At 41.2% G+C, this 17,924-nt stretch overlaps 2 protein-coding genes across 4 annotated transcripts; one reads left to right on the forward strand and one right to left on the reverse strand.

Moving 5' to 3' along the window:
* Window positions 1–35: 35 nt before the first annotated feature.
* On the reverse strand, window positions 36–5,814 carry znf668 (zinc finger protein 668). The gene is made up of 2 exons (XM_028475964.1): window positions 5,374–5,814; window positions 36–2,130 (listed from the first exon to the last, which is right to left on the reverse strand). The coding sequence occupies exon 2, from the start codon at window positions 2,120–2,122 to the stop codon at window positions 155–157; it is 1,968 nt and encodes a 655-aa protein (XP_028331765.1). The 5' UTR covers window positions 2,123–2,130; window positions 5,374–5,814; the 3' UTR covers window positions 36–154.
* On the forward strand, window positions 5,025–17,063 carry znf646 (zinc finger protein 646). Of its 3 annotated transcripts, none has more exons than XM_028475962.1 (4): window positions 5,025–5,525; window positions 7,902–10,663; window positions 10,802–11,851; window positions 13,541–17,063. In XM_028475962.1, the coding sequence occupies exons 2-4, from the start codon at window positions 8,133–8,135 to the stop codon at window positions 14,388–14,390; spliced, it is 4,431 nt and encodes a 1,476-aa protein (XP_028331763.1). In that variant the 5' UTR covers window positions 5,025–5,525; window positions 7,902–8,132; the 3' UTR covers window positions 14,391–17,063. The 3 variants fall into 3 exon arrangements, with proteins under 3 accessions (XP_028331763.1, XP_028331764.1, XP_028331762.1); XM_028475963.1 differs by having other exon boundaries at window positions 5,029–5,180; XM_028475961.1 differs by lacking the exon at window positions 5,025–5,525 and adding an exon at window positions 5,849–5,971.
* The last annotated feature ends 861 nt before the right edge of the window (window positions 17,064–17,924 follow it).

Below are 17,924 nucleotides of genomic sequence, written 5' to 3' on the forward strand. Positions count from 1 at the left end.
ACATTATGATAAAGACCATTTATACTTGAAAACATTATTATTATAAGTAGTGGACAATATACAAACAAAGAACACATCTAAAACGCATTTAAGGCCATTTGCTAATTCTTAATGGCATTTGAATTTTTAACAAATGGAAAATGAGAAAAAATGCTCAAAGTTTTTCATCCTTCACCAAGTATTGTGGAAGAGTCTGAAAAGTCGTAACAGGGACAGTCACTGGAACAGTCAGGGAGATGGTGTTGGGTTCGATGCTGGACGGAGACGCCTCGCTAGGAGGTTGGGGAGAGGGGACACCATCGATTTGAATAATCTTTATTTCACCGAGTTCAGAGATGGTTGAAGCCTTGTCTGCATGTGTGCGTAAGTGCTTGCGAAGATACGCAGCAAACAGGAAGGCTTTTCCACAGTGCGGGCAGCTGTGAGGTTTGTTGGAGGAGTGGATCTTCTGGTGTTTACGTAGTCCGGATTTGTTCAGAAAGCCTTTGCCGCAGCTGCCGCAGACGTGTGGCCTCGGCTTTGGATGCTGCTTCTCATGCTCCTGCAGCTCTGCAAGCTGGGTGAATTCTATGTGACAGGTATCACATGTGTGCGAACCCAGAGGGAAGATTTTGGTGAGCGAGGAAGAAGAGGAGTCGGTTGAATGCAGATTTTCATGGGCCTGAACTTCCTCCCATGTACCAAATGTAGCATCGCAGTGTGTGCAGGAGAACTGTGGGAGAGTCGTGTGGGAGGAAAAGCCAGATGCTGACCCAGTCTCTGTTTCCCGCTGTAGCTGCTGTTGTTCAGCATGTTCTGCTAAGTGAGTCCTCTCATGTTTGCGCAAGCTTGAGGAAACCACAAAACACTTCAAACACTCCTCACATTTAAATGGCCTCTCTCCTGAGTGTACTCGCCGGTGCTTATTTAGGCTGGAGCGTTCCGCAAAAGACTTATCGCACTCAGTGCATGCGAAAGGCCTCAGACCTGTGTGGACCAGCATGTGGCGTCGCAGATCCCAAGATGCCACAAAGGCCTTGTCACAGCTCTGGCATTTGTAAGGCCGCTCTCCAGAGTGGACCCGTTCATGTACGGCCAGATCCGCTGGTTGGCGAAACCGTTTGGAGCACTTATCGCAGGGATAAGGCTTGAAACCCATGTGGGCCCGCTGGTGGCGACGGAAACTGGAAGGGTCGGAGAACATTTTGCCACACTGCGGGCAAAGGAATGGCTTCTCTCCAGAATGAGTACGAAGGTGGGACTGGTAGGAGGACAGCTGAGTGAAGCCCTTGCCACACTGCTCACACTGATATGGTTTATTCTGGGAGTGGATGCGTTGATGGCAGGCCAGTGATGAGGACCTGGAAAAAGCCTTTCCACAATCTGAGCAGAGGTATGGCTTTTCTCCAGTGTGTGAGCGTTCATGGTTCTTTAGATCCTTCAGCTCTGTGTAGGTTTTGCCACACTCCTCGCAGGCATATGGCCGATGGCCCTGATGGTTCCTCCTGTGTTTTCGGAACACTGAGGGATCTGCGAAACTCTTGCCACACTCGGCGCAGAAGTATGGCTTCTCTCCGGTGTGAGAACGCGTGTGTACTTTGAGTTTGGACAGAGTTGGGTAGCTTTTAGAGCACTGTGGACAGGAGTAAGGACGTTCTCCACTATGCTGAGTCAAGTGGATCCTCAAACAGATAGCCTGCATGAAGGCCTTTCCACACTCTTTGCATACAAAAGGTTTTTCCCCAGTGTGAGAGCGGCTGTGGTTACGCAGCTCAGTGGGAGTCTTGTACGCTTTGTGGCAGTCGGGGCACTGGAACGGACGCTGAGCAGAGTGAGTTCGCTCGTGTTTTGAGAGCTGAGCCTTGCTCGAGAAGGTTTTGGTGCACTCAGAACACGGGTGCTGCTGCTGATGTTCCTTCACGTGTGCTTTTATCTTGTGGCACCGCAAAGCTGTTTGGTTCTTAAAAGCCTCGCTGCACGTAGGACATTTGAAGACGGATTCGGCTTTTGGAGGCCTTCCTCTACCACGTTTCTTTGCAGGCTGGGTTTTTACCATCTCTTTGTCCCTCAGAGCCTCTTCTTCTTGTACAGGAGGGGTGTACTGCTCTGCGAGAGGTGGACTGCCCGGCTGAGGAGAGGCCATCTTTATATCTGCAGAGGAGACAGCATTAAGAAGGCAACTTTAGAATAATTTGAAGAGTTATGTAGTCTAGATGCATGAGTGGGAGGGCTTTTATTGCCTGATCTTGTTTGACATTTAAATGTTTATTAACACCTCCACCAGGGAGGTAATATTTTCACCTATTCATATGTTTGTCTGTTAGCAGAATTACTTCAAACGTTCAGGTAGTTAACAGACTTTTAACCAAAGCCATGGAAGATTCCAGTACATTTTGGAAGGGATCCAGATCAATATATTGATTCTGGATCAGTTGAAACATTTTTAAAATTCATATCTTGGTTCATAATGGCGCCCTGTCCAGGGTGTACCCCAGCCCAGCGCTCAATGAGCCGGAGATTGGCACCGGCAGACCCCCGCGACCCTGACAAACAGGAATAAAGTGGGTCTGAAAATGGATGGATGGTTCATAATGGAGCATTTTTATGAACTTGGTGCAGTTATGTCTGGTCGGTTCCTCAATTCAAAAGAAAATGGGGATGACCATACATTTAGACCTACTGTATCAGTATTATTAATGTGGATAGAAATTTCTTCCAAGCCTTTAAAATGTGAATGTTCATGTAGTACCATGATGAGGATCACTGATCCAAATAAGTGTGAATACAATGGAAAGGAGGATATTTGGTGCTTGTCAGAGGCTTGCATTCTGAGTGCTTTTGTTCTGTGTGTTAATGATACTGCAATCAAATCCTTTAAAGAGTGAGTGAGTTGCTGTTAGTGATCTGTAATGCTGCCATGCAGCCAGTAATTAAATCAAGTTTTTTTTCCCCACCTAATCTTCTCCAATACAAATATGGTTAATACTGAGTTCCTTGAACCTTCCAAAGACATTGTGGCTTAACTACACTGTGATACCAGAGTAGAAGCAACTGTAAACCTCATTTTAGAAGCATTCTGTAGATTAAATATGTGGGAACGTCAGGCTTACATTATAACATCTCACATGTTAAATGTAAATTAACTGTCACTGATGGTTAACCTGCAATTAAAATAAAAGTTACCATCACTCAGATCTTTCACTGGAATTAGGTCAATAACAGAGGCACAGTTCGTACCGCAGGAAACAATTCCAGCTCACATTGGGCACAAAGTGGACACTGGACAAGGACGCCCAGTATACTGGAATAAAGACACTTAGGACCCTAATTAAGCTCAAATGGGGCGACCGTTGCTCAGTGGTAGAATGGATTGTACAATAACCCAAGGGTTGGAGTTTCGAATCCTGCTCTATCCAAGTCATTGTCGTTGTGTCCTTGGGCAAGGCACTTTGCCCACGATGCCTCATATGAATGGGTATGAATTATGCATGAATGTTGGCGGTGATTGGAGCGGCCGTAGGCGTGAAATGGCAGCCATGCTTCTGTACCACCACTGGTGTGACTGATGTGAGTGACTAGAGTGCATGAATAATAATTTCTGTAACTTCTGTAATGTGCTTTGAGTCTCCTCGAAAAAAAAGTGCTATATAAATCCAAACCATTTTTCATTTATTATTATTATTATTATTATTATTATTATTATTATAAAACAAAGATTTTTAGACTGTAGAAGGAAGCTGGAGTATCCATGCAAGCAGGAGAACATGCCAACTCTGCATAGAATGGTCTCAGGTGTCATGCATGGGAATAAAACCTAGGAGCAGGGGCCAAAAGCAGGAGTTTTTTTTTAAATATTTAATTAACAAATACTTCATGAGTAATACAGTTGTCTGTCACATTTTATTTGGCATTAGTAAATAATTGTGCACATTTACAGATATTGTACATGATATGAGTGATAACACGTGTTGTAAAGGCTATTTTGCACAATAGATGTGCCTTCAGATTTTTACTTGTACCTTTGGTGTACCTTGGGCACAAAAAGTTTGGGAACCACTGCACTACACCAATGTGATGTGCCAACTCTGACATTAATAATCATTATAAGATGCAATATATTGATTTTTACATTAAGAATGCATTAATTGTAAAGCATTGTTAAAAAAAAAAAAAAAAAAAAAAAAAAAAAGCCCCACCCCAACAAACCACCTCTAATACCCAATAACCAGATATAATGTGTTATTTAACTGATGGTTAGTCCCAGGTGAGATCACCTTGGACTGGTTTTATAGCTCAGGTGTGTGACGATATGGTGATATATCGCGATATTTTTCCGCACAATCAATTATCGATATGCTCCCGCTAAGTATCGATTTTTTTTAAAAAAAAATTTTCCAAAACCTTTTCTGCTTTTTCACTAAAATGTGCAGGTAGGTCTTCACAGAAATGTTGTCACCGTTTGTTGAAGGAACCAATATATTGTTTACTGGAATATTGCACTATGATGGTGTCACTGGTAAGAAAGACCCTATTTTTTGTTTACAGAAACCACTATTGGAGATACTTATTCATTTACATTGATATGTTGACACTTATTTACAGAAATGTTGCACTAAAATAGTGTCACTGTTCATAGGACACTTTTTCAATTTATTGTCTTTCAGAGATATAAAATAAATATTGTATTTTTTCACTTAATCTTCTTTTTTTCTTGTTGTCATAGATTATTGTAGATAGATTTCTGACCAATATATCGATAATCGCAGTATCGTCATATCGTGAGATAATTGTTATCGTGAGCTTTGTATCGCGGATCGTATCAACCCAGAGGTTCCCACCCCTAGTGATAGGTAGATAATCTGAACATATTGATTGTGCATTAAAAGGGTAAATGTGCTAATAAAGGCCGCAGTGAAAATCCCAGCAGCAGAGAAGTGAGACACAAACATGAAACACTAAAGTATCTGACTGAACACAGGAGAACAGAACACTGAGTCCAGCCACAGAATCAGAGAAATAAGTGGGTGTGCATCCATCCAGTCACAAAATGGCTGGCATTAGGACCTCAGGGACAATAAGCTAAAAGCTGTGGTGTCAGGGGAGGCTGTCTGTGTCTGTGCGATGTCAGGGATCAAGGATCACAGACCGGGATCCACAGACTGTCAGTGTGTCATAGCCACAAACAATAGGAATCATCACAGGTGTGTTAGCTAACCAGCAGGATGTAGCACATAACTGGAAAACTGACGAGCTGATCCGCGTTATAGTCACCGACTCAAAATGGCTGGCTTTAGGACCGGCTGTAGAGAGAACGGAGCCGTCACCCTCACCATACGAACACTAAACTGGAGTTAACCGACGGTGCGTGATCTGAAGAGATAAACAGACTCTTACCGGGATCGGCGCTCGGTTGCGTGTGGTGAACGGCTGCTTTTACTGCTTGACGGTGATTGCGGATGACGGGCTGTGGGAGCAGGGGGAAGGCTTTAGGACCACGATGACGACAGCTCACAGTCAGCAGCCATGACAATGTGCATCCTTTAATGGTAAAACAGCGCAATATGGACACTTTATTTCTGTAATGTAATGCTTTAAATGAGGTTAAAAGATAAAATCGTTAAATGTTGGTCCCTCTGACTCATTGGTGATTTAATAAATTATGGTCCATTCCATAGGTAAGCTAACTACTCGCGAACAGCCTTTACTGAAGTGAAGAATTAGATTTAGGCTTCTGGTTTTTTAAATATTTTTTTCATTATTATTATGATTATTATTATTATTATTATTAGCGTAAGTTTAGTATTCACAGAAACACGGTGATGATGAACCAGAAATTCTGCTTCCTGTGAAAGGGGGACGCATTTCCACGTTGCACATTTCCTGTTTCCGATCAACAAGAGCAATGTGCAAATGGAGATGGATGAAAAAAAAAAGAGCATCTAAAGGGGCTGGGTTTGGCTTCAAAAACCACTTTTTGTGAAACTGTATACACGTGAGTGTTTCGTCGAGTCACTACCACCCTCGATCCTGCATTTATAGGTTTACTGACCCCCACAAAACACCCGTTTAAATGACTTTACTAGCCCTTTTGGTTCCATGTTTGTTTAGCTATCCGCAAAGAAGCTAGCAGGCTGCGAGCTAACGTTAGCGCTGTCGCTTTTTAAAAGGACCAACAGCTGAGCTAACTTTCACTTTCTCTCTTTAAACACAGCGAAGACCTACATATACTGTAGTGATGTGTTTCTGAATCCATCAACATAATGTATCTACTGCAGTGGAATCGATTTGTTAGAGGCGGGGCTACTTGGATTATTGACCGGGCCAGTTACATTACTTTAAATATTCAATTGTTTAATCTATAACACTACAGTTCATATCTGATGAGGAGTTCACTGCATGATTTCAGTGTTATTTTTGGGGTGGATTAGTTGTTCTTTTTGTAGATAAATACTAGATGAATTTATTCAATCCTAGTTTAAAATTCACTTGTCATTTTACAAACTCTGAAGCCATGACTGTAACAATAAAGCTGTCAAACATATCCCTCTTATATTGTTTCATCGAAGATGATCAATTCTCCAGCTTTATGTTTAGCATATCATTTATTTTCATTCTATTATCCTGCAACAAAATTAAGAGTCCTGCTACTTAAATGCATGCTTAATAGGGGTGTGTATTGCCTGGCATCTGGCAATACGATTCATATCCCGATACATAGGTCACGATACGATACAATACATCCCGATATTAAAGTACAAGGCGATTATTGTGATTTTTATATATATATATATATATATATATATATATATATATATATGTGACTTAAGAAACAACTAATATCTAAATGTGTACACCTTCATGAGAGCATTATGTATGAAATATATTTTATTGGCATATTTTAATCTCAAAACATTGTCTTTAACATGCCATGTGCCAACAACTTAAAATAAAATAACATACAATCTGCCTGTGGCTTTTAAACCAACTTTGACTTAGGCGCAACATGACTTTAGTGCAACTTAACTGAGGTATATGCCTAGAATAACAAATAAATGCAGAAAGTTAGTACTTTCGTTTTAGATTTTATTGAAAAAACACAAGCAGGTCAACATGCCCAGGTTTCAGTGCACTTCTTTGTGCAGTTACAATGTCAGTGGAAAATACTTTCCCGGTTAAATAAAGGTTAAAAAAGTATATATTTATATATATTTTTTAAATAAAAAAAAAAAAAAAATCGATTATGGATGCATTTAGAATCGATCCAAGAATCGCGATATATCGCCTAATCCATTTTTTCCAACACCCTAATGCTTAATACTGAACAGTATTGTATTTGCTACATAAGCCAACTCATTTTGCAATAAAGGCAAGTAATCATTTAAAAAGTCCTGCTTAGAGACACAGACTGTTACTAAAGACACATGTTTGATATTACAATTACTCTACATCAGTCAGTCCATGCTTTGGCAATCATAAAAAAACTGCCTTCAGTCAACAGTTAAGCAGCATGTGTGGATTCCTGATTTTTTGATTTGTTTGTTTTCAGATGATAATGCGAAGAGGGAATAGAGCAGCCTCTTTTATTCAAAATTATTGATTAGGGTACACCTTTTTAAAAGTTGTATTGACGTATTATAATTGGTTTGCTGATTCTGTTATTTACAATCCATCGCAGTCATAAACCACATGGAATTGGACAATTACACATGCAATGAGTAGTTTGGTAAATGAATAAAAAGAACAACATGTAACTGGACATAAACTCATGGAGGAAATCAGTCTCATGTGCACACAAAATATATAACTTTTGCAACTTTAAGGAAGGGGAAACTTTTTTTTGTTTTTCAGATTATGCTGACATTTTAAAAATGTGCTGTTTTTCACTGCAGCTCTAACTAATGTCTCTCTTGTGTCCTCCACAGCTCTTCAGACTGAAGTGGATCTGCTTATTCTGCAAACCCTGATTTAACACTTTCTCATGCTTTTACGGTGTTAGACACTTCTTGGATCTTAAAGCGAAAAACAAAACAAAAACAAAAAAAGACACATTTTGTGTGGGTTGTTTCTTGTTCCATCAGTATTTTTGTATTGATGGTTCAAGACTCCCAACCAGGATATAGGGTCGCTCTTGCAAAGAATGTAAAATTATACACATGGACAGATTGCTGGAACACATGGATCCTCATCTTCAACAAGACCAGGATCGAAGATACAAGTGCGATGAGTGTGGGCGAGGCTACAGGCATGCTGGGAGCTTAGCAAACCATAAAAAGACCCACGATGTGGGAATTTTTGAGTGTGACATTTGCGGTAAAGAGAACTCTAACGCTCTGGCCCTGAAGAGTCATCTCCGGACTCACACCTCACAAAAGAAGCACTCCTGTAAAGAGTGTGGGAAATCTTTTCGTTTATCAAAACAGCTGGCTACACACCAGAGGGTCCATCTGTCAAGAAGTGATAAGCCATTATTTAGCAGGGAAGATGCTGACGTAGACATAGAAGATGACCCACATAGTAGTGAGCACTCCAACAGTGTGGGGATTTCTGTAGAAAATAGTTCACTGGAGGCCCAGACAGAAGCTTTTTACAGCACGCAGTCTGAGGGCTCAGATGATCTCGAAAATCGACCATTTAAATGTGATTTATGTGACAAGTCATACATTCATCTTCGAAGCCTGGCCAATCATAAAAAGACTCACCAAACAGTGACATGCAAGTGTATGGTGTGTTTCAAAATGTTCCATAACATGGCTGCTTTCCACAGCCATCAGAGGACTCACAAGACAAGAAGCGACACTGGTCCTGTTTCACCTCAAGAACTGTACACAGACGCACCGCAGAAGCAGTTTTCCCCTCAGAACCACCAGGATGCTTCAGGTAATTTTTGCCATTTGTGCCAGGTGCTTTTCCCCAACAATGATGAGTTTCAGGAACACATCCAGATCCACAACTCTTCATTCCAAACCTTTGGACTTGAAGATAATTTACCAGAGAACCATAGCATGTATGCCAACAATGTTTATTCTCCCGAGTCCAATTTTTACCAATCACTGACTAATCATTCTGTGACATCAATAAATAATGTTCCAAACTTTGATCAGTCAGAGGAAAGAATAGAAAGCAATGGGTCGATTGATTCAGGTTCTTACTCCAACAATCAAAACCAGTTTCCCAGCAACGCTCAGGAAGAAACGCAATACGTGGTCAGTCCGTCACTGATTCCACCTCAAAACTCTGGTAACACAACTGAGACTGAAGAGACTTCAACTGTAGAGTCCAGTGAACGGCCCTTTAAGTGTCACACTTGTGGTAAAAGCTACAGACACTCCGGAAGCCTCATCAACCACAAAAGGTCACATCAGGTCGGGATTTTTCAGTGTTCTATCTGCAGAAAGAGTTACCCTCACCTGGCTGCACTCAAAAGTCACCTCCGACTTCACAAAGGTCATCCGACATCTTTTAATGTCAGTGGAGACTGGCTCTCCTCTGAACCATTGACTCTGGAGAACCAGCAGGGCTGCTCCTCCCCTCCCTTAGTATGTGATGAAGAGGAGGAGGAGGTGGAAGACAATGAAGCTCATGCTATGTTTGGAATGGATCAAACAAAGAGAGAGGAACACAGCGATGAAGAGCTGTACGAGAAGCAGTTCATTCCGGACTTTTCCCAGGATGTGACGGCGCATCTACCTCACAGTGATCACATGATGCAGAGGCACATGTGTGCAGACTGCAATGAGACTTTTGCAGACATCGCAGGGATTAAATCACACAAATGTCCACTGATGCAGAAGCAACACGGCAATTCTATGGGAGACTACGTTGCTCCATTCAAGTTTCAGCCGATTAACAGTGGAGACGCAGAGAGTGACACAGAGTTTCATAATCCCAGCGGTAGTCAGAGCCAAAGTTACTTTGAACAGAGTTTTCATGAAAATGTGAGCAGCAGTCAGCTAAACGGCAACATAGCAAGTGACAATGCTGCTTCTGCTGATGATGATGATGATGATGATGATGATGGAGATCTTTATCAATGTTCGCTATGTGGCAACAGTTACACTAATATGAGGGCTCTCAGGAGCCATCTAAGGGGGCACAGCCAGTCACATGGTGCTCCTCATGGATCAGGGTCGCCCTCCTTCTCCTCCCACGAAGACGCAAAAGATGACGAGTCAGGAGAGATGATGATTTGTAGCACGTGTGGGGAGAGTTTTGCTAATCGACAGGGTTTGATAACACATCAGCTTGTACATAACAATGACAGGGTAGACAATGCTCCCTTTTTACATATGAACAATGGCGAAGTTCTTGAAAGCAAGGAGGAGGAGGAGGAGGAACCTCAGAACATCATCTGTGGCAGGTGTGGTATATTCTGCAGTGGTTACCATCATCTAAAAAACCACAACTGTACAGACGAGACCAAAGCTGAGCCGCATCCCCGTGAAGACGAGAAAATAAATGATTCGGTACAAGTTGAGGAGGCGGCGCTTGGCACAGAAGCTGTTTGCTCTGAGGTTCATCAGTACAGGTGCGATCAATGTGGCCGTTCTTACAGACACCAGGGATCCCTCCTCAACCATAAAAAGTCACATAAGACCGGCGTGTTCAAGTGTCTCGTCTGCCAAAAACGCTTCTACAACCTGCTGGCTCTTAAAAACCACCAGAGATCCCACTTTGACATCAAGAGGTAAGTCCAAGCCAAATACAACGTCATTCAAACTGACACATTTCATCTTTATCCTTGAAATTATGTGAAGTTTTCCTAATTGGTGAAATTTCATTTTTGTTTTATTAATGTAACCCTGTGCATTGCCTGTCCTCCCAGACATACTTGCCATGAGTGTGGCAAAGCCTTCAAAATCCAGAAGCAGTTATTGAATCACTTAAGAAGGCACAAAGAAAACCAAGCCAAAATCCAGGAGCTCAACAACCAGATTCAGGCTCTCATGCAGATGAACGGGACCAAGACAGAAGGCGGAACGCAGCCCTTCACGTCTCCCCAGCACCACGAACAGCAGCAGCAGCTGTCAGAAGAAGGAATAAGAACAGATGCCACAGTAAAAATAGAGAACAACAGTAACGAGCGTCCGTTTGCATGTGACCAGTGTGGGCGCACGTATCGCCATGCAGGAAGTTTAGTCAACCACAAAAACTCCCATAAAACAGGTGAATTTTACTGTTCCATATGTAATAACACCTATTCTAACAGACTGGCAATGAAGAACCACATGCGAACCCACTTTTCATTTAAAAGGCATTTCTGTCAAAAGTGTGGAAAACGCTTCCGAGGGAAGAAGCAGCTGTTGGTTCATGTGTGTGCAGAGGCCCGAAAGGATAGAGCCAAAACCAGGAGGGGCCTGAAATCTCGAGTCTTTAGGTGTAAGAAGTGTAAACAGGCCTTCTTCTCTGGTGACCAACTGGCAGCTCACACATGTGACGGTCCCTCAGTTGACGCAAGGGTGGGCACAGCTGCAGTTAAAGAGGAGCGGCCGTTTACGTGCAACATCTGCCATCGCAGCTATCGACACGCAGGCTCACTGTTGAACCACAAGAACACCCACAAGACGGGACACTTCATCTGCAACTGCTGCTCCAAGCCCTTCACCAACCCCATGGCGTTACGCAATCACATGCGCATCCACACACAGAAGAAGAAGTTTGTGTGTCTGACGTGTGGGAAAGCCTTCCGCCTCGCCAGCATCCTGTACAACCACCAGAAGGTCCACAACAGGGTGGCTGGAAGCATCAGCTGCTCCACGTGTGGGAAGCGCTTCCAGGGACGCGCTGGGCTGAAGCGGCACCGCTGCCCCAGTGAGGACGGGAGCTCAGCGCCGTCTGCAGCGTCCCAATCAGAGAGGGCAGACAAGTGCTTTACGTGAGTTACTGTAACACTTATCACTGATATTTCACTTCAATTTAGGCTCAGGTTTGATCAAGCTTGTTTCATATTAGCACAATCCAAAGTGAAGGTATTTAAACATCCCTCGTATATTGCACGTGCTTACTTTATTTGGTAGAAAGTGCTTTGCGTTGTGTACGTCTCTAGCTGCCAAAAAGATTTCAATCACTCTTTTAATGTGATGACTTTATTCATGGTAAAAAATTGCCATATTTGTTTTTAATATGTTGTCTCAAACAGCAGCACATATCGGTGTTTAAAGAGTAACTAAACCCCTGCTTTCAAAAACTGCCTTGAATATGGGCGTTACTCCTGAAGCAGTTGACACGCCCACTCACAGCGCACAGTGACATCTGTGATTACCCACTACAATCACACACACAATTGAAATACTTTTACTAAAATGTTAAAAGTTAGACTAGGATCAATCAACAGCACTACTTAATACTTAAATATGTATTCTGCAGGAAAAAGGGGTTTGGGGTTTAGTTACTTTTTAAAAACCAATGGTGATCGATGTTTTATTTTATGGCAAACATTGCCTGATAATATTGATGTGCCTTTAATTTGGCAAATCTCTTATTTAAAATTCGAATGTTACCAAATCATAACAAACCGCTATAGTTTAAAATTAATCCAAAGTTGAAGTGTGGCATTGGACAAGCAGAGGTCTGATTTTTGTGTTTATTATTCAATTGGTATGTTTTAATATTTAAACAGGGCAAAAAGAGGTGAAAACAGTGAGGGATGTGCATTAATTACTAGTTATGAATATGAGCTTTGAAAATTTTCACGGAAGTACTGATGATTAATGTTGACCACTCTGCAGCTGCCTGTGTTGTTGAACTGTGACAGCTGCGACATGGAAAAGATGGATGTTCTTCTCTTTAGTCTGCTATTTCTGGATGAATCATTTCCTCCTCTTCATTTCTTTTTCTCTGTTTGGCATTGAATTCAGTCCTAGACCCGTGGTAATATTATTATTGTTGCGTTAGGGGTTTAGGGAGCTTTGTTTTAATGCTAGGTTGAGTTTATTAGGTTCATATGTATCAAACTCATGGCCCGGGGGCCAAATCCAGCCCTTTGGAGCATCCAATTCAGCCCACAGGAGAAAGTAAAAATGACAGAGAAAACATGAATCATTGTGTTAATCAAACTCAACAATATTTGTAGAGGCTCACAGTTTTTCCCGTGCTTATTTCACATGATTGCATTAATTTTTAATGTTAAACAATTGAAAAAAACTCAAAATTCTTACAAAATCCTTCAATTTTCCTAAAATATTGATATAATAGTACCTTAATTAGATAGAAATCTAGGAAATTTAAAGTGTAGAGATCCTTTTGGTACTGGTATCTGTCACTTATTGCTTGGATATTGTTGGATTCTTACATATGTTGTATTTTATGTATACGTAAAAGTGCAAACGATGGATCAATAATGTTAAAATTACTCGTTTTCCCGCATAAAATCAATCTGCGCATTTGGCCCCTGAACTAAAATGAGTTTGACACCCCTGGTATAGTTTATCTTTGTGAAACGTGCTTCTCTGATTTATTTTTCCTCGTGTGTTTAACAGTAATCAGATACTAAACAGCAGTAAGCACACTTGTTTTCCATGTCACTTTTATTGAACACTTGCTAATCAGCATGTCTCTGCTGCAGCTGTGACCTGTGTGGACGCTCCTACCGACACGCCGGCTCCCTCCTCAACCATAAGAAGACCCACTCTGAGAACCTCCACCACTGCGCTCTCTGTCTCCAGACCTTCCCTGATTCGCTGACTCTGCAGATGCATTCCCAGATGAGGCGCCACTGCTGCACTGAATGTGGCAAGACCTTCTGCCTGCTGTCCCACCTGGACAGCCACATGGAGGTGCACGCTAAGGAGCGTGCACCTACAGTGGTCTGTATCCTCTGTCAGCAGACTTTCCCCAACGCTGCCAGCTACCAGGAGCATTACAACATTCAGCACATGGGAGAACCTGAACACAATAACCTCAGCTCGGAGTTTGGCGGGATAAAGAACAAGGCTCCGCCCCCTCTGTCTCATATTCCAGTGAACGTAAACGACTCGCAGAGGTCGAGCGACGCTTCTGCCACCGAGGAGAAAAGTCACGTGTGCGAGCACTGCGGCCGCACCTACCGCCACGCCGGCTCCCTCCTCAACCACAAGAACAGCCACAAGACCGGCTCCTACTTCTGCACCGTGTGCCAGAAAGAGTTCAGCAACCTGATGGCCCTCAGGAACCACCGTCGCATTCACACCGAGCCAAAGCGCTACCAGTGCCAGGAGTGCGGGAAGACTTTCCGCGTGTCCACTCAGCTCATCAGTCACCGGAGGATACACACCAAGGAGAGGCCTTTCACGTGCATGCTCTGTGACAAGAGCTTCTCCAGCAAAGCCAACCTGAGACACCACCAGAAGCTGCACCAGACCTCCCAGTCCTACAACTCCTCCTACAGCCTGGACGCCAACGCTTTTATGGACCTGGACATGGCCTCATTTTTTTAGATTTTTAGAGGACAGCAGGTCGTGGTGCCTCATGTCGTTTTCCTCTCCGTCAGCCATTATCACCGCAGTATTTTTTTTAATTTTCCATAAAGTGCACTTCCCAGCTGAAGCTCGCTTATTTTTTTCTGACTTTGTTTCAAACTTCCGACTATAACTCCAACAAAGGGTCTTGCAGGTTTGTCTCACAGCTTTGAGTTTCATTAATAAACTCAATACCTGGAAATTAAATTATTACTCTTCACTCCCTCCCTGACATCAACTCAAGACAAACTGATACGTTATAGTACAGCTTCACTATTCTGACTCTTTGTATACCAGACTTCTATATTCTAACGCTGATCTTGTACCTTTTTGTATCAGCGTTGATGGACAGCTCATCTGTTTTAACATCAATTACCTCTGGGCGTGCCCCAAGGTCAGTAACAAAGCAATTTACTGACTTATTTTGCCGTAAATAGATGAATTCGACTAACTTTTGTGAACATTGGTGTATTTATTATTTATTCATTCTTATACATGCACATCCTGGTAAAAAAAAAAAAACATTAATAATGAATGTTGTAAAAAAAAAAAAAAAAATAATAATCATCTACTAAAACTCATGTAGCCTTCAAGGAACTTCAGATTATGGAGATTTGAGCAAAGGGAGCATTATTGTCAGCACTCAGGGTTAAACCTTTTAAAGGACTTCGCCTGATGTGTAAAACTTGGTCGATCATTACTTTCTTAACTGTTATTTTCTCTCTCTTACTTAATTTGTAATAGTGCCATGTTGATATTTGTAGTAGTCCAGTGCTGCGTTCACACCGGATGCGTCACGAAATGTTTGTGCGACCAGATTGCATACAAAGTCAATGAGATAGACGCGGTAAGAGACTAATTGTTTCCTGTTGGGTTTGATCCGAACGGCCGCAGCATGCGCGCTCCCAATTTTCTGTGACATTCGTCATTTCGCCTGAGTTGTTCTTCTTGCGTAAGTCTTCAGATCCTCAGCTATGTTGCAAGTCATTCCAGCGTCTCCTCGTCCAGGTTCATTAGGCCTAGTTCGGCGAGGTTACTCTGCACTGGTTAACCTGGGGAATCTGTGCTGGTGAAACTGCGCTGGTTAACCTGTGGAAGCTGAAGTGCACTTCAGCTTCCACAGAAGGTCAAGAGCATTGATTTTACTGGGGTCTTCCATAGTTGATGGTGAAAAGAAAGGGAGTCTGCTTGGCGACACTTTGATATTCGCTTCAGACGCGTTTATGAAGCGAATATAATAAGTGAAAGAGTTTTTTGATTCTGCGGAAGCTTTTGTGCCACATCCTGTGTGAACGCAGCATAACAGCTCTTGTGATCAACCCTGGACCTCAAAGTGGTCATTTAGGGCCAGTGCCTCGATTGTAAACCTTCTCACTTAAGGGTTATTATAATATTTGACATATTTCACGTCAGGTGGTTTTATCTCCTGAGTTACTAAAATATCAGATGTGACAATGTGGTAATGATCTAATGGAGTAAATTGTCTCCTTTTGAAACATTTCCTCAAGCTAAACTAGCATTTTTAAGTGTTGAAGTTATTTATACAGAAGTTAATTTACAAGCTTGAATCAGTTCATGGCTTTTAGTATCGGCTCATCGACGGCTTACGTGTTCTGTAAAAATGTGCAATTTCTAAATGACAGAATCTTCATTTACCCGGATTTTTCATCGTCTGAACCAACGCAGTCAGCCATGAGTGGATTCACACTGCAGTGGACATTGGCCTCTTGTTTTCACATCCTCTGCTTAGATTTTCATTGGCTGTTTTTGGTGCCGATGGAAAGCATTTAATACCTCAGAATCCCTGCTAACCTAACAGCTTCTCCTGAATGCCTCGGGAAGCTGATTTGTAGAGATACACTGAAAGTAAATATAGAAACGTAGGTATTTATACGAGCACAAACAAGTGAAGGTTTGAAGAGGGTTTTTTTTCTTTTTTGCGCTGTATTCTGTCGAGGCTGTTCTCTCTAACACAGTGGCCTCTCCAGGTTCTGTTCACATTGATATTTGCACGTGTTGATGAACTTTGTAGCCTAAGGATGGAGAGAAGAAAAAAAAAATAGCACAAATCTGTGTTGACATGAATATAGTCGGACGTCTCTAAAGCAAATATGTCATTTCATCATTCAATCTGTTCATGTACACTTCATTAGATGATGTAGTTAGGTCTGTTTATTAAAGCTGGATTGAAAATGCTTGTTTATGTTTCAGATGTAATCAAATGCTCGCTGTTCGCAGGTTGGAAACTTTCAAGCAATATATACAAGTGTTGCTTCAGTGCGCAAACGTCCGTTAATTATGGACTTCATGGATATTTACGGTATGTGACATCATTCAGATCAATCCTAAAGCGCCTCCTAACTGTTTCAAAGTAAATCTGCTGATTCATAGGCTGCTATGGTGCTGTTAGTTCCAACATTAATAATAAAGGAATCAATCATTTTACATTTATGGCTAAGAGAAGACAAATAACACCATTAACGTTGTAATTAATCACAACTGCTTCATACTTGGATGTTTTGGATTTTCATCGATCAAACATGTCTGCTTAGTTTCTACTACATATTTATATAATTATTTTGTTACACTATTTTGTTTAGAGTATTACACAGTTTCAAATGTAGGTGCAGTTGATTAAAGGCTTGGAAAATACTGCGTTTGTTTCCACATTCTTTTAAAATGGCTGTGGGTTTCTTTGCTAGTCACTTGTTTTTATAAGTTATGGAAGAGAACCTTAAATTTATCCCATATCTCCAAAAAAAACCCATCCAAAGTGATAAAAGCTGAGTTAATTTAATTGACTAATAAAAACGAACACTAAATCCAAATATATATTGATTAATAAAAACCAAACTGTAATTTCATCACGTGGGACAAAGTCCAATCAGAACTCATGAGATCATGTAATTTTATGTATATTTACATACATAAATACCGTTCCATACCAGGTTGATAAATGCTAATTGAATGTGTAAAAATGCATAGAATTGTATCTTATGTAAATTAGCACATGTGCGAACACATTTAAAACAACATATCTGAGTAACTAATGTAATTGTGATGTCCACATCAAATAAAAAAAAATCCTGTATGTTTTAGTCGATTAAAAATATAGATGCTAGTTACAAAAATAGTTCAAGAACTGTACAATACTGTTTACCATTTTTTTTGTGATGGAGAGACTTGCTATTTACAATTTAACATGTATTGATTCAAATGGACCCAGTATTAAAGAGTTAAGAAGTGATTTTGTCTAAATAATTAGCTCACCTTATGGAATATTAGGAGAGGGAAAAATTGCATCAAGATTAAATTTGTCATAACTTGTCCAACTGTTAAGTTTGATTTTTTTATTTTTGTTATTGTTTTTTGTTTTTATTTATTTAAAAAAAAAAAAAAACTATATTTCTAATTATACCCTTTATTGTTTCTATATATTAAACAATGCAATCAGGAGCAATCACATATTGGTACAATTTTAAGTATTTGAAATTGTTTGCCATAAATTATTAA

Source organism: Gouania willdenowi, chromosome 19, assembly GCF_900634775.1.
Source record: "Gouania willdenowi chromosome 19, fGouWil2.1, whole genome shotgun sequence".
In the NCBI taxonomy this organism is placed as follows: Eukaryota; Metazoa; Chordata; class Actinopteri; order Blenniiformes; family Gobiesocidae; genus Gouania; species Gouania willdenowi.

Coding starts and splice junctions, on each gene's coding strand:
- znf646 (XM_028475962.1), top strand. CDS start 8,133: ATGGACAGATTGCTGGAACACATGGATCCTCATCTTCAACAAGACCAG. Junction 10,664..10,801: donor TCCCACTTTGACATCAAGAG/GTAAGTCCAAGC, acceptor CTGTCCTCCCAG/ACATACTTGCCATGAGTGTG. Junction 11,852..13,540: donor AGGGCAGACAAGTGCTTTAC/GTGAGTTACTGT, acceptor TCTCTGCTGCAG/CTGTGACCTGTGTGGACGCT.
- znf668 (XM_028475964.1), bottom strand. CDS start 2,122: ATGGCCTCTCCTCAGCCGGGCAGTCCACCTCTCGCAGAGCAGTACACC.